The sequence below is a fragment of the Anomalospiza imberbis genome, chromosome 6 (assembly GCF_031753505.1).
Source record: "Anomalospiza imberbis isolate Cuckoo-Finch-1a 21T00152 chromosome 6, ASM3175350v1, whole genome shotgun sequence".
In the NCBI taxonomy this organism is placed as follows: Eukaryota; Metazoa; Chordata; class Aves; order Passeriformes; family Viduidae; genus Anomalospiza; species Anomalospiza imberbis.
The window spans coordinates 55,803,677-55,822,733 of NC_089686.1; the positions used below are offsets into that span (position 1 = coordinate 55,803,677).

Genomic DNA, 19,057 nt, shown 5'->3' on the forward strand with positions numbered 1-19,057 from the left:
AGAGGAGGGTGGCGGGGGGAGGGCAGGGGAGAGAGGGCAGGGCCGGGAGGAGGCACCGAGCGGGTTTTTCCTGTCCCCGCAGCCCCGGTGAGTCACGGGAGAGGCGGCGGCAGCAGCGTGAGACCCGTGGGGACTGTAACCCCTCCTCCCCGCCCGCTCTGCGCCCCCCACGTGTGTCCCCGGCCCGCCCCCGACATGAGGCTGATGTGGGGAAGGTGAGTGGGGCACCCGCGGCCCCTGAGAGGGGCTGGCCGAGGGTCTCGGGGGACCGGGCGGTGCCTCCCGGGCTGCCGGGGGCTCGGGGGCGCTGGTGGGGCGTGACCTGGGCAGGGAGCTGAGATGGGAACTGGGGCAAACTGGGGGCCAGCTCGGCGCTGGGGGTTTGGCGATGGTCGGTGAGAGTGACACGTGTGTGCTGGGGCAGGTTAGCGCAGGGTCAGACAGGTAAAGGAGCGGCCCCGCGGCGTTAGGGGGTGTAGGGTGGGGTCCCTGTGGTTATAGGGGGGAATTGGGGCCGTGTCTGGGTCTGCTGCTGGGGCCAGGCTGGCTCAGGTGAGCCGGGGCCAGTGTACTAAGGGTGGCACCACGGTGTGATCACCGTTTGGCACAGCTGGACAGGGCTTGGCACAGAGCCCCACAAGGGTGGTTGGGTTCCTGCAGGCTCGAGGCGCTCCCCAAACCTATTCTCCTTCTCTCCCCAGGGGCTGACCCCGTGCTGTGTCCCCCCCGCGTCGCCATGGCCTCCCAGCCGCAGCCCCTGCACCCCGCCGTGCCCTGCACCCCCCCTGCCGGCAGTGGGGGGGCCGGGCTGGCCGGCAGCCCCGATAAAGGTCAGTACCTCGGGCTGTGGGCCATCGGGGTGGGGGGGGTTGCTGGGGCAGTCCCCCGAGGGCTGTTCCTATTTTGGGGGGGCCACACCACTCCACTGATCCCGTCCCCCTCCCTTGCTCTCTGCAGGCAGCGCGCGCCCCAAGCCACCGGTGCGGCCCAAGCCCCGCGTGCTGCCCAAGCCGGCCGTGCCCGCCAAGCCCCCAGTGCCACCCCCTGCGCCGGGCCCGAGGCACCCCCGGCCCGAGCTGCCCTCAGCAGAGAAGATGAACCGCCTGGCCGGGCCCCAGCCCTACAGCGGGGCAGGCGCGGGGGGACCCGTCCGGCGCCCCTCCTTCACTGTCAGATCACCCGAGACCCCCAGTGGGAAGGGGCTCTCGTCGCCCTCGGTCACGGGCACCGAGGAGGAGGTGCCGTCGGCCCCGTCAACCCCCTCGCGCAAGGGCCCGGCGCCCTTCAAGGTGACGCCGGTGCCGGTGGCCGCCAGGCCGGAGCGGTTCCCGGGCACCACCGTGGAGGAGATCCTGGCCAAGATGGACAGCAGGGAGGGCCCAGGCAGCCCAGACCGGGCCTGGCTCTCACCCTTCTGCACCGACCCCTCCTCCCGCTTTGGCTCCAAGACCTTTGTTGCCTTCCGGAAGCGTCCCAGCGGGGAGGCAGATGGAGACCTTGCCGGCGAGGCCCCCCAGACGCCCCGACCTGCGGCAGGCGAGCTGGGAATGGGGGATGATGGACACCCTGTGGCTGAAATGAGGTGAGGGCACAGGGACCAACACTGGGAGGAGTGGCAGTGGGAACAGGGAATATCACTCCGAGCCATCCCAGGCTTGGGAATGTAACGGAGCTGAGGTCTGGTTGCCGGCACGGGGCCCGGGTTCCTCCCGAGCCGCAGTGCCTCGAGCTGCCTCCGTGGGAAGGCCCGGGTGGCTGGTGCCAACCGCAGAATGGGCTGTCCCGGGCCCGGAGCTGCCTGTGGGCGGGCTCTGAGCCAGTCCCTGGGCTGGAAGTAACAGACAGGGGGTCGCTCCCCCAGAAAATGCTCCTGATTTTCCAGCCTTGCTATTTTTTCTGTGCTGGGCCATGCCAGGGCACAGGGAGCAGTCAGATCAGCAGGACTCCCAGCTGCAGGATGTCCTGGGCCAGGGCCAGGGCTTGGCTACAATCCCAAGAGCCGGGCACCTCAGGGAGAGCTGGGTGGGGGCTGTTGTGAGACACAGTGTGAGAAACTTGCTCCCAAAGGACCAAAAACTTTCCGGAAGGGGAGCTGGGGCCACTTTGCCTTCTTCCCCTCACAGCCCAAGCCAGAGACTATGCAGCTGGGGCAGGGCCCGACCCCTGTAGCCTGCGTCCTTGAAGAGTGGTTTGGGGCAGGGGTGTCTCACGGGTGGTGGGAGAATAGCACTGAGGCACACAGCGGGATTTACCCCCCTTCCCCTTCTCTCTGCAGCAGCTCCCCCCCAGCTGGGCCGAGCTGTGCCGGGGACCCCTGCGGACGCCGGAGGCCGCCATCCCCTCCTGACGTGAGTGCTGGCCTCGCCCTCCGGCGCCATGGCGGCTCCGCTCCTGGGCTCTCTCCTTCGGGGCTCTCCTGTCTCCTCCGGGGCTCCCTCTCTGCGGGGTGCGTGTCTCTCCTTTCTCCTTGGGGTGCTGGCTGCCCCTTCCTGGGGGGTTTCGGGGCGCCCTGTGCTGAAAGTCCTGTGTGGGGCCCGGGGGTGTGGGGGTGGCGTGTGCCAGCACCGGTGCCAGGCGTGGGCAGGGAGCAGCCATGAGTCACCAGCTGGGGTTCGGTGACCCGGCAGGTATTTGGCAGGGCAGGCCCCACGGGCACCCCGCCAGCCCCTTTCGCTGTGCCGTGCTCACTCAGGGCAGTGACCAGGCCACGGTGACACTGCGGGTGGCAGCCTGGGCAGCGGCACCAGGTCACCCCAGTGAGGAGGCAAACCCCAGTGGTGCTGGGCAGGGGGATGCCAGCCACAGGCAGGGCAGGGGGCTGTACTGGGGCTTCTGACTTCTTCCTGCTTCATTTCTTGTCTCCGTCTGTCCAGGCACTCTGGGGGCAGCAGGGGGCCGGGCAGGGAGCAGGGCTGGGGCGTCAGGAGCCGCCCTGGCTGAGTCACGCAGGAGCAGCCTGGTTCTGGCACGCAGCATGGGCACTTCCTGCCCCGGGTGCAGGGAGGGGAGCAGGGCTGGAGGGAGGGACCCTCCAGAGGTTTGGGGGGCTGGCTTTTGGATGGATGATGTTTGGAGGTGCCTCTTGAGTGATAGGACCCCCTGCTGGCTTTTTCCACAGCTTTCCACTCTACAGCTGGGTGCCCTCGGACCTCCAGGCTCCCCAAGGCCTCCCACCTGCCCAGCCCGAGCCCCAGGAGCTCCTTTCCAGCCTGCTGAGCTCTCTGCCCCAGCCCCTGGCTCCCCTGATGCCCCCGCTGAGCTCCTGGCCCCTGACTCCCCCACACTGCCCCCTGGCTCCCCCGAATCCCCCACTCGGCCTCCAGTCGAGGTCCCTGTCACCTCCATCCAAGCCCCGGGCGCTCCCTCAGCCACCGAACCCCAGCTCAGTGTCTCCCGTTCCCCTGGCTCCCCACACACTCCAGGGGAGAGATCCCCCAGCACTGCCAGCCCCCCTGACACTCCTGAACTGCCCCCACGAGTCACCTGCCCCCCCGGCTCTCCTGAGGCTGCTGCTGAGTGCCTGGGCCCGCCCAGCCCACCCCTTGCCAAAGCCTCTCGTCCCCCAGGCTCCCCAGAGGGACCTGATGATTCCGCAGTGTCCCCACGATCCCATGAGGGTCCTGATTTCAACCCCCCTCCCCGGGATGTGGGGCTCCGGCGCTCCTCAGAGGGGGTGCTGCGGCCCCCGCCGACGGGCCGGGGCCTGGGGGAGTTGGGGGGCTCATTGAGTGCCCTGCCCCGGCCTGGAGACCTCCTGTCAGAGCCCTCCCTGGGCAGTGAGTCCGGCTGGAGCCTTTCCCAGTCCTTTGAGTGGACATTCCCGTCTCGGGGGGCACGCTTGCCAGCCTTCCCTCCCCGCTCCCCCATCCGGGAGACACCTGACTCAGGGCTCTCCGAAGAGGGGGAGTCAGATGGGGAGGCTGCAGCCCCCGGCCCTCCAAAGGACAGCAGGTCTGAAGGACCTGGCAGCCAGCAGGCAGAGGGGGCTCCATGCCCAGGGGGTCCTGTGACCCAGCGAGAGGCTGAGGGCTCAGCAGATGAGGAGGAAAGGGAGGCAGAGCAGGATGCTGCCATGTCCCACTCCCCACTTCGCGTGACAGAGCCTGGTCAGCACCCAGCTGAGCCTGAGTCCCCCACCGAGCCCAGCCTCACCACAGCTGCCCCCGTAGATCCAGCTGCTGCAGCTGACTCAGCCTGGGCAGGTGATGGCCCCAAGAGCCTGCAGGGTCCCGGGGGCCCGGGCCAGGCTGAAGGACCCTCACAAGACTCTGACCCCCACGCTGACCCGGGCTGGCTGACAGAGCTGTTGGCGTCATCTGGGGTCCGTGGCTCTCCGGAGGTGAGGGGTGTGGGGGGCTCTGTGGGGTCGGTGTGGGCTGGGCTCCTCCTCCCTTGCCCTCCACGGAGCAGTGGGATGGGACAGGATGGGTGGGTGGGTAGGTGGCGGCTGAGCAGGACTGTGTGCTGAGGGGCAGGTGATGGGATCTGCCCCCCTCCCTGGGATGAGCCCTGCTGTGCTGTGTCCCCAAGGTGTTTCCCTCCTCCCCAGCTCTGCTGCTGTGGGAACCAGGGTTGCACTCCCCTCAAACTCCTCTCCCCTTTCTAATTTATTTCCCCCCTCTTAACTCCTCTCCCCTTTTTTGTACCAGAACCTGCTGGGCTGGTCACGGAAGGACCTGTGCAGTGAGTTCGGCATTGGCCGCCCTCGCCAGGACAGCACCTTTGACTGGAGGCACCCAGGTGCATCCAGGGAGAGAGACTGGCCGGTTGAGACCAAGCAGGACCAGGAATTTGGGACCAAATCCAGCTGGGACAGCAACCACAGTGACAAGGACAGCACTGCCCGGGAGAGCTGGAGCGGTGACTACAGAGCAGCAGAGCTCATGGGGGACACGAACCTGGGCTGCAGCGACTGGTCCCGGTCCCTTGGCACTGGGAAGAGCTGTCCCCAGGATCCAGACTTCAGTGCCAGCACAGCTGAGTGGGGCCAGGGCTATGGCAGCACGGAGGAGCTTGGCTCCAGGCAGGCCAACTGGGGCAGTGGCCTTGGCACCGGACATACCCAGCAGCTGGACAAAGAGCCATGCTCCAGGCAGCCCACCTGGGCAGACAGGTACAGCAGCAGGGACACGGAGATGAAGGAAAGGGAGCTCACCCCAGACTGGGCCACTAAATACAGCAGCCAGGATGCTGGGAGCAAGGATGAGAATTTAACGCTGGGCTGGGCTGGCAGATCCAGCACTGGGGATGCTGGGAGCCCAGATAAGGAGCTCAGGCCCAGCCAGCCAGCCTGGGACAGGAGGTATAACCCCAGGGACATGGAGAGCCAGGACTGGGAGTTCAGTCCCAGCCGGCCAGCCTGGACTCGGGAGTACAGGGGCACAGAAAGCCAGGACAGGGAGTTCAGCCCCAGGAGATCAGCCTGGACTGGTGAATACAGGGAAATGGAGAGCCAGGACCAGGAGTTCAGCTCCAGCAAGCCGGCTTGGGATGACAGATCCAGCACCAGAGATATGGAGAGCCAGGACCGGGAGTTCAGCCCCAGCAGGCCGGCCTGGGATGACAGATCTGGCACCAGAGACATGGAAAGCCAGGACCGGGAATTCAGTCCTAGCAGGCCAGCCTGGGATGACAGATCCAGCACCAGAGACATGGAAAGCCAGGACCGGGAGTTCAGCCCCAGCAGGCCGGCCTGGGATGACAGATCCAGCACCAGAGACATGGAAAGCCAGGACCAGGAGTTCAGCCCCAGCAGGCCGGCCTGGGATGACAGATCCAGCACCAGAGACATGGAAAGCCAGGACCAGGAGTTCAGCCCCAGCAGGCCAGCCTGGGATGACAGATCCAGCACCAGAGACATGGAAAGCCAGGACCGGGAATTCAGCCCCAGCAGGCCGGCCTGGGATGACAGATCTGGCACCAGAGACATGGAAAGCCAGGACCGGGAATTCAGCCCCAGCAGGCCAGCCTGGGATGACAGATCCGGCACCAGAGACATGGAAAGCCAGGACCAGGAGTTCAGCCCCAGCAGGCCGGCCTGGGATGACAGATCCAGCACCAGAGACATGGAAAGCCAGGACCGGGAGTTCAGCCCCAGCAGGCCGGCCTGGGATGACAGATCCGGCACCAGAGACATGGAAAGCCAGGACCAGGAGTTCAGCCCCAGCAGGCCGGCCTGGGATGACAGATCCAGCACCAGAGACATGGAAAGCCAGGACCGAGAGTTCAGCCCCAGCAGGCCGGCCTGGGATGACAGATCCAGCACCAGAGACATGGAAAGCCAGGACCAGGAGTTCAGCCCCAGCAGGCTGGCTGAAGCCAGTGAATGCAGGACCAGGGACCTAGAGACCCAGGATGAATTCAGTCCTAGCAGGCGAGCCTGGGATGACAGATCCAGCACCAGGGACATGGAGAACCAGGACAGTGAATTCACATCCAGCAGAGCAGCTGGGGATGGTGGGTGGAGCACTGGGGTCACAGAGACTCGGAATGGGGAGTTCAGCCCCAGCAGAAGTGTCTGGGATGACAGGTCCAGCACCAGGAATGTGGAGGAGCAGAACAGAGAATTGAGCCCCAGTGGAGCAGCTGGGGATGGGCAGCACAGCTCTGTGACCCCAAGGGAGGAAGAGCAGGAGGTGGTCCCAGCCCTGCTGAGCTGGCCCGGTGAGAGCAGCATCGGGCAGGTCAGGGTTGGTGAGGAGGACATGCCCAGCTCCCACCGCACCGAGCCCCTGGCCCAGGAGCCCACCTGGAGCAGTGCCCACCAGCAGGAGAGTCACAGCTCTGGCAGCAGGGACTGGGAGCTTGGAGCAGCTGAGTGCCAGAACCAGTTTGGTGTCACTGGGACAGAGCGGGTGCCAGATCCCTGCAGTGCTGGAGCCTCGGATGGCTCCATGTCTGGGGTCCTGGCACAGCCCCAGGCAGGCTTGCACAGGGATTTCTCTCTGGACATGGGCAATGCCCGCTGGAGCCAGGACCTGGACAGCTGGAGTGTGGAGCCACAGGATGCTGAGGCCAGGCGCCAGGAGTGGGCGAGTGCCTTCAGCGCCCGCTGTGCCGCCCACAGCCGGGACCTTGGTGTGGGGGAGCAGAGCGTGGGAGGGGACACCGGCGCAGAGCATGGGTAAGGAGGGCACCGGTGGTGGCAGGGAGGAAACTGATTCCTCTGAGGCAGACGGAGGGGTTTGGGGCAGGGCTTGTGTTACCTCGGGCTAGAGCAGCTCTGGGGTTTTGTCCCCCAAGCAGGTTGGTCCCCAGCCCTTCGATGGGTGACGTTCCAGCAGATTGCCCAGCTGTGGAGCCCCTCTGGAGTGAGTCACCCAGCCACTCTGAGGAGGAGAGGCATCCCTCTGAACCAGCTGCTGCCCAACAGAGTCCCAGGGTCCCCCCTCTGCTGCCAGAGGCTGCCAGTGGGATCCCAGCAGACACAGGAAGTGAGGAGCAGTCCTCAGACCACCCAGATGGGGAGAGCTCCTCGAGCTTGGGGGAGCAGCGGCTCTCACTGACTACCCCCCAGCCTGAGAGGTTCGTGGAGCAGGGGCAGGAATTTCCTCTTCTGGAGGTGAGTGGAAGTGGGAAGATTCCAATCACCCTGTGTGGCCTGGGACACAGGATGTGTCTGTGGAGGGGGCTCTCTGACCCTGCTGCCCCCAGGGACAGCCATGGATTGAGGGTCCCCAGCACTGCAGTGGGGGCTGGGGGTATGCTGGCTGGGGTAGGGGGTCCCTGGGCTCCCTGTGCCAGCTGTGACCTGTCCCCTGGGCTCGGCAGGACACAGAGCTCCTGGACAGCAGCGTGTTCCGCTGCAAGGCCAGCCTGGGCCGCAAGCGCCAGCACCGGGCACCGTCCCTGCGCCCCACCACCACCGAGGGGGAGAGCTGGATCTTCCGGGACTCCACGGGTGAGCCCAGCGGGGATGGGGATGGGAGCGGCATGTCTGTCCTGGCACAGTGTCGTGGTGACACTGTCCCTGTGTCCCCACAGAGCCCCAGCCAGCCCTGGCAGCCTCCTCTGACGAGGAGGCAGCGGAGGAGCCCCGGAGCCGACGGATGCGCGGCTCATCCTTGGGCAGGGGGGTCAAGGTGCCACTCTTTCCCAGCCTCAGCGCCTCCGCCATCAAGGTGACTCCCTTGGACTCCTGGCTGCAGGGTGGAAGGGAGGGTGGAAGGCAGGGAAAATAAGGCAGGGGCTGCTGCCTGCCTAAAGACAGGCAGAAGGCAGTGGGGGGATTTGGGGGACAGAGCACTGTGTTTCTCCCTGACCTCTCTCTCTGCCCCCAGGCCAAGCTGAGGGGTCGCAACCGCTTGGCCGAGGAGGGGACATCGTCAGGGGACAGCAAGGGGACCCCTCCTAGAGACCACCATGTGCAGCGCTCCAAGTCCTGCAAGATCCCTGGTGTGAGTGGGAAACCCCCAGCCCTGCCCCCCAAGCCAGAGAAGTCCTCAGGGTGAGTGTGGGGCCAGGATCCTCCTCATGGAAGCAAAAGGGGGTGCTGTGGGGTCAGTCTGGGTCCTGGGACTGGTTTTGGGGAGCTCATGCTGAAACTCTGCTAATACCCCAGATCCGAGGCCTCTCCCCCACACTGGCTGCAGGCGCTGAAGCTGAAAAGGAAGAAGCCTTGAGCGAGGTGAGTGTGGGATTTCAGGCAGTGCTGGGGGTAGCCCCCTCCCTCCTTTGTGCTCTGGCTGAGTCCCCCTGGGCTGGGTCATCCCTGGGGGGGCCCTGCAGGGTCCTCACCCCCTTCCTTCGTGTCACTTCCAGGCTCACTCCGACGCTGAAGCCCGCTGTCCCGGAACCAGGGCTGTCCCCTCCCATGGGGACACACACACACACACACACACACACACACACACACACCTATGCACTTTGTACGAGCTCGCAGGGTCCCTGTCTTCCCAGCACCTCCTCCCCATTGTACCCCATCCCCTTGGTCCTCAAGGGTCTGGGGGTGGGCATGAGCCCCCCCCTTCCCCCTTCCCCTGCTCGTGTATGGCCCCGGACACAGGGCAACGGGTCCAGCTCGTGGTGCCACTGCCACAGACAATAAAACCTCGCTGGTCAGTTCAGAGAGTCCTGGCTCTTCTCCTGGGCCATGGGCGGGGATCACAGAGATCCTTGAAGAGGGGACACTGCCATCATCCACACAGGAGCTGTGCAGGAAAGAAGGGACACCTCCAAAACCCCTCTGTGCCCACCCTGGGTGCACCCAGCCAGGCCCCCTGGCCCTGCCCAAACACCAAGTGGGTGCTGACACCAAGACTTTATTGTACTCCAAGGGAGGGGGTGCAGCCCCCTGTAGGGGAACAGCAGCAGGGGAGGCCCAGGGGCACCCAGGGGGGCTGAGCCTCTCATATCTCGCAGATGAAGGGCAGCCACCGCTTGCAGCGCACGCTCCTCCAGAGCCCATCTGGGAAGAGAAGAGGGGGGATCAGCCCATCGCCCAGCAGCACCCCTGCCTCCAGGGACCCCCTCCAGCCCCAGGGATAGCCCCCCAGATACCTTATATCAGCCCCCCAGTGTCACCTCCCCATCCTGAGCCCCTCAGCACCTTCCCCCCATCATGGGCAGGGGCTACCCCAGTGCCCCCCGGACCCCTCCCATAGAGCCCCCACTGACTGTTGGTGCAGAGGGCGGTGCAGAAGCGGTGGCCGGGCAGGGGGTGCCCGGGCACCCACCGGCTGTAGTTCCAGGGGCTCCGGTCAGTCCAGTGGCAGCTCGGGAATGGGATCTGCCAGGGGAGAAAGGGTGTGGGAACCCCCCAGCACTGGGAGACAGTGGGATGGGAATGGGACATCCAGGGTGGGCATTAGGGATACTGGGACAAGGCTGGAGCACCCAGATGGGCACTGGGGACACGGGTGGAGTTGTGGCACTGAGAACACTGGGAATGGGATCGGGAAACCCAGGTTTTGCACTGGGAATTGTGGGATGGGGCTGGGACACCCGGGGTGGGCACTGGGGACAGTGGGAGGAGACAGGGTGCCCCAAGGCCAGGGTGGTGGTCGCGTGGCGGGGTCCTTACGGCAGGCTGGCTGACGGCACCGATCCAGACCAGGCCGGCATTGGTGTGCCGGCGCGCCAGGAGCAGCAGGAACGTGTTGGTGTGGGAATCGTGGATCGAGGCCAAGCGCCCATGGAAGCGCCGGGCACAGATGTGCTGCAGGGACACGGCTGTCACAGGGGGCACTGGTGCCCCACCCCGACCCCCCACCCATCCCACCCCATCCCACCTGCGCACGGCGGAAGCTTCGGCAGCGGGTGATGATGACGTAGCGGCAGGTGGCGGTGCCCGGCATGCTGGGGACACCGAGTGCCTGCTTGTCACTGGCCCCCCGGCACCCGCTGTACTCCTCAGGCATCTCCAGCTCTGTCACGTCCTCCTCATCCTCCACCGCAGGGCTGGCAAGAGCTGGGGACACTGGCTGGGTCACCCTGAGATCAGGGGTGTCCCCAGGATGTCCCCGCAGGCAGGTGGGGGTGTGGGCGACACTCACCGGAGAGACCGACGCAAACTGTGCCCAGCAGGGCCAGGGCAATCAGCAGGCAGGGACGCATGGCGCAGGGACACTGGAGACACCACTAGCACCCTTGGGAGATCCCAGAGCCCCATCACTCTTGGCCACCCTGGGGACACCCCCATGGGCCATCTGCCACCCCCAGCATCACCCTGTCGTCCTCACGTCCAGTCAGAACCACCCCCCCCCATATCCTTTATGTCCCTCCACCATCCCCAGTGCCACCCCGTGCCCCATCCCCTCTGCCACCCCCATGGCCATCCCCACAGACCCCAGCCCTCCTATGCCCACCATGTGCCCAGTTCCTCACTTCCCACCCTTGGGTCACTCCATCCCCTGGGCATCCTGTGCCATTCTGTCCCCCACCGTGCCCCCTCCACCCCTGGCACCCCAGAGTCCCCCAGTGCCAGACTCAGGAACCCCCATTCCTGGCAACTGAGGGCTAGTCCCACCCCTATGTCCCTGTCTCCGCTCCTCACCTAGGTCTTGGGGGCCTTTGCCCACTGCCACCCTTATAGCAGTGACAGGGACACGTGCCCCCAAACCACAGCCTTGTGACATCCCCAACCACCAACTGTTGGGGACATGGTGGGGGTCACCCCAGAGGGGCTCTGCCAGCACCCTGCCCAGCCAGTGCCTGGGGTGTGCTTGGTCCAGGGGAGGGGGTGTGGGGGCATGAAGAGGGGGCTGTGGGGTTTGGGGTGCAGGGTGTGGGGAGGGGGCTGTGGGAGTTTGGGGGCCAGGGTGTCAGTACAGGGGCTCAGGGAGGTCGGGGTACAGGGGCTGGAGGTGTTGGGGTGCAGGTGTGCACAGGGCATGGAGATGAGGATTGGGGTGCAGAGTCGTCAGAGGAGGGGGGGGCTGTGGGTGCTCAGCTGTGGGCTGGGGGGGCTGGTCAGGGGAATAGGAGATTTAAGGGGGGCTCAAGGGGGTCTGTGGGCAAACGGCCAGGCTGGACCCAGGGGGCCAGAGCCGTTGGAAAGGAAGTGGCCCTTGGGCAAGCATGGCCAGCGGGAGATGGTATCAGCACCCCAACATCCCCTCTGCACCCCCCCCAGCACATGCTGCACCCCATACACCCATCTTGCACCCCTCAAACTGGAGCAGCCCCCACTTCTCCACCCCCCAGCACCCACCAGCTGCCTTGGGCACCCCCGTGCACCCCCCAACCTGTAGCCCCCCCCTCCCCATGTCTGTCCCACTGCGGGCAAGGACTCCCTCCCCCCTCCCAGTGTCACCCCAATGTCCTCATGGTGTCCCCAGGACCAGGCTGGATGGCGTAAGGCTGTGGTGGTGACATGTGGCCCTGTCACCCCTATAAGGGGGACAAGGGGCAGAGCTCTCCCAGACCCCAGGTGAGGAGCGGGGATGGGGACAGGGACATGGAGGGGGACATCAGAGTGGGCTCAGCCCCTGTCTGCTGGGGTGGGGACCAGGCTGGGACAAGGCTGTTGGGGGACATGGGGGTCTCTGGGATGCCAGGAGTACATGGGAGTGGCACAGGGGAGGGTGGAGGGACAGTGGGGATATGGGGCACAGAAGGGCAGGATGGGATGAGGAACACAAGGTGGAACTGGGGGTGGCAGAAGGACAGTTGGGACATGGGGGATGGCAGAAGGGCCACAGAGAGAACAGATTGTTCCCAAGGGTGGCAGAGGGGCTCTGGACCATGGTGAGGGGTAGCCAAGAGTGACAGGGCTGTGGCATCTCCAGAGGGTGCTGGTGGTGTCCCCAGTGTCCCTGCATGTCCTACTACCATGTGGCCCTGCCTGCTGCTCGCTCTCACCCTGCTGGGCACTGTCCCTGCCAGCCACCCTGGTGAGTGTCCCCCTGTCCCACTGAGTGACCCCCACACCCCTGCCCACTCCCAGGGACACCCTGGGGACACCCTCAGTCCCTGCCATGCCCACAGCGCTGATGCCACATGCCTGGGGCTGGCGGTGCGTGGCAGAGGGAGCCCCGGTACCAACCCTCCCCCTGCTGTGCCCTGCAGCCCCCCGCCAGCTCCAGGGGGTCCCTGCTGGTGAGACCACCCGGCTGCACTACACCGTGGTGAAGAAACTGCGCACCTACTCGGGCGCCCAGGTGAGGGGACATGGGGCACAGGGGGTGCAAGGTGTATCAGGATGCCAGGCCATGCCCGTGCCGCGGCAGCAATGCCGGGAGGTGCCCGTGGGCACGGGTGAGTGCGTGGTGCCAGCCCGTGCCCGTCCCACAGCGCTACTGCCAGGACGTGTACCGGGGCCAGCTGGCCTCGGTGCACAGCGCTGCCCGCAACCAGGAGCTGCAGAAACTGGCACAAACCTACAACATCATCATCTCACCCTGGATTGGAGCTGTCACCAGGCGCAGGGTGAGGGCACTCCGGGGAAAAGGGGCTGCCAAAGGGGTGCTGGGAGCTGGCGAGGAGATCGGCTGGGGACTGCTTTGGGGAGTGAGGGGCTGGGGCTGCTTCGTGGGGGACGAGGCTGGGTTTTGAGGAATGAGGGGCTGCCCATTGGTTGCTGGGGCTGGTTTTTGGGGTCACTGGGCTGGGTAGGGGTGGTGGGGGCTCTCCCTGGGGACTGAGCTGTTGGCACAGCAGGCGGGACAGTGGGAGTCCTACTGGGAGGACTCCAGCCCCTGGAACTACGCGAACTGGGCGCCCACCCACCCCTTCCATATTGTCACCACCTGCACCACCCTCAGCATCCGAGGTAAAGTCACCCACCCACCGTGTCCAGGCTTGGGGGGTGCTGGGGAGAGGAGCACAGGCTGCTGGAGCATTGGAGGAACATTGGGAGGGCACTGTGGGTAGGGGGCTACAGGGCACTGGGTGAAATGAGGGGAGCACCGAGGGCACTGGGAGGGGTTACAGGACACTGGGGGAGCCAAGGCGGGGATACAGGGGGCACTGGAAGTGGTTGCAGGGTACTGAGGGGACCTGGCAACCACCCATGGCCCTGACACTGTCCTTGTCCCCAGATGGGCTCTGGCGAAGCCGCTTCTGCTTCCAGCTGCGCCCCTTCATCTGCCAGTACTGAGCCCCCAGCACTGCCATGGCGCCCCAGTTCCTTTCCCAGTAAAGCAGAGGTGTCCTGAGCCGTATCTGTGTGCACCAGGGGCCTGGGGACGGGGCTGGGGACTCGTGGGGACAGCACAGCGAGCGGAGGGGGCAGCGATGTTTATTATCCCCAACCCCCCCACCCCACTGGCACAGCACCCCCGGGCCAGTACAAAAATGGTGCTCTGGGTGTGGGACTCAGTGTGGGGTCTCAGCGTGGATCTCAGTGCCGGGGGGGGATGCCAGGGGGGTGCCAGCCATCCCCAGCTCCTTGGCTCGCCGCTGGCACTCACGGGCCACCACCACGGGGCTGACAAAGGCCACCAGCACCACGGCAATGAGCCCCAAGTTCATCTGCGGAGGGGAAGAGTGTCAGGGCAGAGGTCTGGGGAGTCCTCCCCCGGTCCCGTGTTAGGCCAGGACACTTGGGGCACCTCCATTTCCCCAGGAGCAGGACACCCATCCCTCTCTGGTCCAGGACCCCCATTTTTCATGGCATAAGACCCCACCATTCCTGTGGGAAGGATTCCATCCCTCCCGGGGCAGCATCCCCATTTCCCTATGGAGCAGGACCCCCATTTTCCCATGGGCAGCACGAGGATCCCCATTTTCCCAAGGGATGAGACCCCCATTTCCCCATGCGGCAAGCTCCCTTCCCTCCCAGGGCAGGACCCCCATTTCCCTGTGGAGCAGTCCCCCAGCCCTCACTCGGGGGGCCCACGGGGCACACTCACATAGAAGGGGTCCCCCTGGAGTGGCCCCTGCACCAGGGCAACACAGGGGTACTGCAGCAGGGCCACCAGCGCCGACAGTGCCATGGCCAGACCGTAGAGCTTCCCGAAGTGCTGCGGGGGGAACCTGCCAGGCACCCACGTCACGAAACGGCATCTCCTACCACCCCCCCGGCCCCCTCCTGAGCCCTGACAGCCCCACCCCAGTACCCTGTCCCCTGACACCTCCACCGTGTCGCCTGCCACTCTCCAGCCCCACCGCCATCCCCTGCCACCCCATCCTGACCATGCCACCCTGTCGGCCCCCATCACACCCACAACCACTGTGCCACCGTGCCCTGCCACCCTGAACCCTCCGTCCCCCGTGGCCGTGGCTGTCCCCACTCACGCGATGGCCAGGAAGGCGGCGTTGCCGCCGTACAGGAAGGAGCGGCTGATGACCTGCAGCACGAAGGTGCCGAACTGGGCGGGCAGGACAGGCACGGCGGCAAACACGGAGAAGAGCAGGCACAGTGCCACAGTCACCACCAGCGACAGCACCGCCGACCGCAGGTCTGCCAGCGCGGCCAGGATCCCTGTGGGCATGGGGGTCACAGCATGGGGACACGGCCCCCCCCGTGTCCCTTCTCCAGGTGCAGTGAGCTCGGGCACAGTGGTGGTGGCAGCAGTGAGGACATGGGGGACAGGGAGCACAGGGAGGAGTGGTTAGCCCCATAGTGCGGGGCCAAGGAGTCCTTCTGCCTGGGGTGAAGGGCCATGGGGGTTAACTACCCACAGGCGATGGGGCTGGGGGCTCACTTGCCCTTGGGGTGGGGGGACAGTTACCCTCAGGGCGGGGGCCCTTTCCCCGCTTGTGCCGGTCGAGGATGAGGCCGTTCCAGGGGGCGCAGAGCACCCCGCAGAGCTGGGTGAAGGCGAAGGCGTTGGTGTAGGTGCTCACTGTGGGGGGACAGCATCAGGCGGGTGGGGCTGGCCCTGAGGATCCCTGCCCTGTCCCCCCCGGCCGCGATGCCTTACCCAGGGCGTGGTCCCCCCCTGCCAGGTGCTCGAGCTGCGGGTTGAGGGTGCCGATGAACAGGTAGTGGCGCAGCTGCATCACCGAGAGCCAGGCCACGTGCCAGGCGAAGAGCCACGAGCAGGCGCAGGCCCGGAACGGCGTCCCGGGGGCGTCCCCACCTGTGCAGGTGTCAGGGCGGGGCGCATACGGACACACCCCCCGAGGCCACACCCACCCCTTGTCCCTGCCACCCACTGGGGCCTCACAGCCACCGGTATGACCCTGCCCATTCAGCTATGTCACCGTGCCCACCCTCTGGCTTCGCCCACACGCTGCCACACCCAGCACTTCATTTGCATATCTCGGTGTCCTCCAGCCACGCCCATCCACCAAAAGGCCCCACCCCTTGATTTGCATATGCAGCCACACCCCCAAGTCACGCTCCTCATTTACATGGCACCGCCCACTGCCAGCTGTGCTCACGCCCACCCGGTCAAGCCCCCCCCCAAATATCAGCCCCACCCCACCAAGCAGCTTCCCCCTGCGGCACCTCGAGCTACGGGCGGTTCCAGGGGCGTCTCCTCGGGTCCAGCCTCGCCCGGGGGCTGCTTGTCCTTGTGGGTTCGGTAGGAGCGGGAACGCCCCCGGCACCGCAGCCTGCGGCAGGGCCTCTGTCACCCTGCGTCCACCTGCTGGGGCTGCACCTGCCCCGGGGACAGGACCCGCTGCCCGCAGGGTGGGACCCAGCCACCCTCTCCGCAGAGCCCCGGCAGGGCGCAGGCAGCCCCCATACCCGTAGTCGTAGTCGGGGGACAGCGGGTAGGGGATGCGGCTGCGCGGCATCAGGAAGAGGGTGCGCAGGAGGTGCCAGGTGCTGCAGGCTGCCAGGAAGAGGAACATGGCCCGCAGGGACAGCCCGTGCTCATACAGCAGCTGGGGACAAGGACGGAGTCAGGGACAGAGACAGGCTGCCACCGGCTGCCTGCTCGGGCCCTAGGTGTGTCCCCATATGTGGCCCCAGCAGTGACTCAGCTGTGTCCCAGACTGTGTCCCCAATATGTCCGTAGCTGTGACCCAACTCTGTAGATGTTCCCAGCTCTGTCCTCCCCTGCCACCACTGCTGTGTCCCTCGCACCCACCTTGACAATGAGGAAGACAGCGGAGGAGGAGTCGAAGGCCCCGTTGTAGAGGGTGATGATGATGGAGCGGTAGTTCCCAAACAGGTTCCCCACCTGGCACCAAGAGACCCCTGTGTGCCATCAGAGCCCTCCCGTGCCGGGCAGGGGGGTGTTGGGCAGGTGGCCACCACGTGGTGTCAGGGTGCAGGGGAAACCCACCTGCATGTTGGTGAGGATGAGGAGGATGCCACCCACCGACAGCATGGACATGGCCGGGAAGAGCAGCACCGCCGTCTCTGGGACACAGGGGTCAGTGGGAACAGGGGTCACTGAAGAGGTGCCCCCCAAAGCTGGCCCCCCCTGGCCACAGGGTCTCACCTGGGGTGGAGAAGGCGACGAGCAGGGTCCCGCCAGTGTAGAGGGCGCTAAAGGGGACAGCGGTGACACGTGGGGACAGGATTCTGGGTATCCCCTACCCCAGCCCTTTGGGAGCCAGGCCACCCCAACAATCCCCTGTTCTCAGGAGCCCCCCCAGCCCCGTCCCCCGTGTCCCCCTGGCGCAGGGCTCACATGGCGATGAGGCGCGCAGCTGTGGTGCCGAAGCGGTCGAAGACGACGCCCATGGGGAAGGTCATGAAGTTGTTCATGAAGGAGCCGATGGTGAAGACCAGGGAGAACTGCTCATCCTGCCCGCTGCAGTCTGGGAACGGCAACAAGTGGGGCATGGGGACACCGGGAATACCACAGGTGCGGGGACGCAGGCACCCAGGGACACGAGTCAGTGGAGATGCAGGGGACACCGGGCATGTGGGGACACCACGGACATGATGATACCAGAGACATGGACTGGGGGACAGTAGGCACATGGGCCTGGAGACAGCGGGGACACAGAGCACTGCAGGGCATCAGGACACTGCAGACAGCCAAGGCACAGGCACAATGGGGACATGGGACAGCACAGGGCATAGGGACAGCGGGGTCACGAGTCAGGGGACCATGGAGACAGGTGGGGGTCCATACCAGACCCCAGGGTGAAGTTGGGGCTGGGGGTGGCGGAGGGCTGGCACAGCCCCTCGAAGTAGCCCAGGTCCTTGAGGACGAAGACGAGGGAGGCCCAGCCGAAGATGATGCCGCAGAAGGCGCCGCACTCCAGCAGCCCTGACAGGAGGGTCCCCAGGCGCTTGGCCAGCCCCGCGCCCCCCGCCATGTCCCCTGCCCAGGTGGCCACTGGCCCGGGCTGTAATCAGCCTTGGGCGTCTTTGCCGAGCCTGTGGGTGACAAAGGCCAGGCATCACCCCATGCTGGCACCCACCGGGAGCACAGGGACACCTGGCAGGACATGGCCACCTGAGCAAAGGCCACTGTGGCCCTGGCTCTGCCCCTTGTCCCTGGCCACAGCGGCCGGCACCAGTGTCCCCCCAAGTGCCGGGACGCAGGGCAGGGCCCTGCAGCGGCCAGGGCTCGCACACACGGGGACAGCTTTTGACATGTGGCACACGGCCATTGACAGAGGCACACACAGATTCACAGGGGCACACACAGATTTGTGGGCACACACACGGCTGTTTGCAGGCACACACACAGGTTTACGGGCATGCATACCTGCACACACAACTGGGCCTGCTGACTCCCATCCTGCACCCCTCACCCACCTGCACGAGGCCAGGCCCTCCTGTTGTCACCGTCACCTTCACCACCACCGCAGAGTTTGAACCCCGGCAGCGTGCCTGTGACGCACCTCTGCACCCCAGTGACTCCCCACTAATCTCCCAGGAACACACGCGGGTCCCCCAGGCTGCCGGTCCCCGATAGTGTCCCCTGGTAGCACCTCGGGCCCCCCGACTGGGGCTCGGTCCCCTCACTGTCCTAGGACCCCCCTGTGCTGTCCCTATTGCCCCGAGCCAGCCTGGCCCAGGGCCTGGCACAACCCTGGGGACACTGGCACACTGCTGGGCATCCAAGTGCGTGCTCTGGTGGCAACACACCCTGGGAACACCAACATCCTCACAGGGACACCAGCATCCCCAGGGGACCTGGCACAGCCACAGGGACACTGGCACACTTCTGCACACCCTGGTGTGAGCCCTGGGGACACCACAACAACACACCTCACCCCAGGGACACCAGCACCCCTGCTGGGGACCTGGCGCAGCTCCTGGGAAACTGGCACTCTTCCTGGTGACGCTGGCACAGCCCCTGGGGACATTGGCAACCCCCCGAGGACACCAACACAACCCCCCCGGGGGTGCTTGGGAAACTGGCACAATCCCTGGAGATGCTGGCACGGCTCCTGGGGACACAGGCACACTGCAGGGGACAGTGACACACCCCCCAGGGCCCCAGCACAGCCCCTGGGGCCCTCCCTTGGGGACCCTGGCACAGCTCTCAGGCACACTGTCACATCTCTGGGACCCTGCCACCCCTGGGGGATCCTGTCATGTCTCCAGGAATCCACTCACGCTGCTGGGGACCATGACATGTGTCCTGGGGATGCTGCTACCCCAAGCACTGCACTGCACTGGGGACTGTCCCCGTGCTGGGACTGACAACAGGTCACCCCACAATGCAGTTGGGACTCCCCCGTGAGCCACAGCTGGTTGGCAAGGCCACCAAGGCCACATCACCCCCAGTTCACTGTCCTCCGTGTCCCCCCA

General features: G+C 65.9%; 4 protein-coding genes across 13 annotated transcripts; 2 read left to right on the forward strand and 2 right to left on the reverse strand.

Annotated features, from left to right (window-relative positions):
• The first annotated feature begins 701 nt into the window (after positions 1-701).
• On the forward strand, positions 702-9,069 carry TNKS1BP1 (tankyrase 1 binding protein 1). 3 transcript variants are annotated; one of them, XM_068194456.1, is made up of 11 exons: positions 702-830; positions 958-1,582; positions 2,276-2,348; positions 3,119-4,339; positions 4,650-7,123; positions 7,246-7,561; positions 7,771-7,900; positions 7,984-8,120; positions 8,280-8,446; positions 8,561-8,626; positions 8,761-9,069. In XM_068194456.1, exons 1-10 carry the CDS (start codon positions 737-739, stop codon positions 8,619-8,621), a joined length of 5,298 nt encoding a protein of 1,765 aa, XP_068050557.1. In that variant the 5' UTR covers positions 702-736; the 3' UTR covers positions 8,622-8,626; positions 8,761-9,069. The 3 variants fall into 3 exon arrangements, with proteins under 3 accessions (XP_068050557.1, XP_068050558.1, XP_068050559.1); XM_068194457.1 differs by having other exon boundaries at positions 2,279-2,348; positions 7,243-7,561; XM_068194458.1 differs by having other exon boundaries at positions 737-830; positions 7,243-7,561.
• Positions 9,070-9,258: 189 nt separating this feature from the next.
• LOC137476307 (bone marrow proteoglycan-like) lies at positions 9,259-12,736 on the reverse strand. Of its 3 annotated transcripts, none has more exons than XM_068194502.1 (6): positions 12,584-12,736; positions 10,494-10,586; positions 10,230-10,408; positions 10,022-10,156; positions 9,616-9,727; positions 9,259-9,406 (listed from the first exon to the last, which is right to left on the reverse strand). In XM_068194502.1, exons 2-6 carry the CDS (start codon positions 10,552-10,554, stop codon positions 9,348-9,350), a joined length of 546 nt encoding a protein of 181 aa, XP_068050603.1. In that variant the 5' UTR covers positions 10,555-10,586; positions 12,584-12,736; the 3' UTR covers positions 9,259-9,347. The 3 variants fall into 3 exon arrangements, with proteins under 3 accessions (XP_068050603.1, XP_068050602.1, XP_068050601.1); XM_068194501.1 differs by lacking the exon at positions 12,584-12,736 and adding an exon at positions 10,994-11,231; XM_068194500.1 differs by lacking the exon at positions 12,584-12,736 and having other exon boundaries at positions 10,494-10,716.
• Positions 11,708-13,569, forward strand: LOC137476310 (proteoglycan 3-like). 5 transcript variants are annotated; one of them, XM_068194508.1, is made up of 4 exons: positions 11,708-12,599; positions 12,733-12,867; positions 13,096-13,210; positions 13,479-13,569. In XM_068194508.1, exons 1-4 carry the CDS (start codon positions 12,417-12,419, stop codon positions 13,535-13,537), a joined length of 492 nt encoding a protein of 163 aa, XP_068050609.1. In that variant the 5' UTR covers positions 11,708-12,416; the 3' UTR covers positions 13,538-13,569. The 5 variants fall into 5 exon arrangements, with proteins under 5 accessions (XP_068050609.1, XP_068050610.1, XP_068050608.1 ...); XM_068194509.1 differs by having other exon boundaries at positions 13,099-13,210; XM_068194507.1 differs by having other exon boundaries at positions 11,708-12,332; positions 12,508-12,599; positions 13,096-13,536.
• A 93-nt stretch (positions 13,570-13,662) lies between these two features.
• Positions 13,663-17,786, reverse strand: SLC43A3 (solute carrier family 43 member 3). 2 transcript variants are annotated; one of them, XM_068194480.1, is made up of 12 exons: positions 17,424-17,779; positions 16,974-17,103; positions 16,782-16,828; positions 16,623-16,699; positions 16,425-16,517; positions 16,079-16,218; positions 15,836-15,942; positions 15,306-15,464; positions 15,114-15,227; positions 14,677-14,863; positions 14,292-14,415; positions 13,663-13,911 (listed from the first exon to the last, which is right to left on the reverse strand). In XM_068194480.1, exons 1-12 carry the CDS (start codon positions 17,608-17,610, stop codon positions 13,756-13,758), a joined length of 1,521 nt encoding a protein of 506 aa, XP_068050581.1. In that variant the 5' UTR covers positions 17,611-17,779; the 3' UTR covers positions 13,663-13,755. The 2 variants fall into 2 exon arrangements, with proteins under 2 accessions (XP_068050581.1, XP_068050582.1); XM_068194481.1 differs by lacking the exon at positions 15,114-15,227 and having other exon boundaries at positions 17,424-17,786.
• Between the last annotated feature and the right edge of the window lie 1,271 nt (positions 17,787-19,057).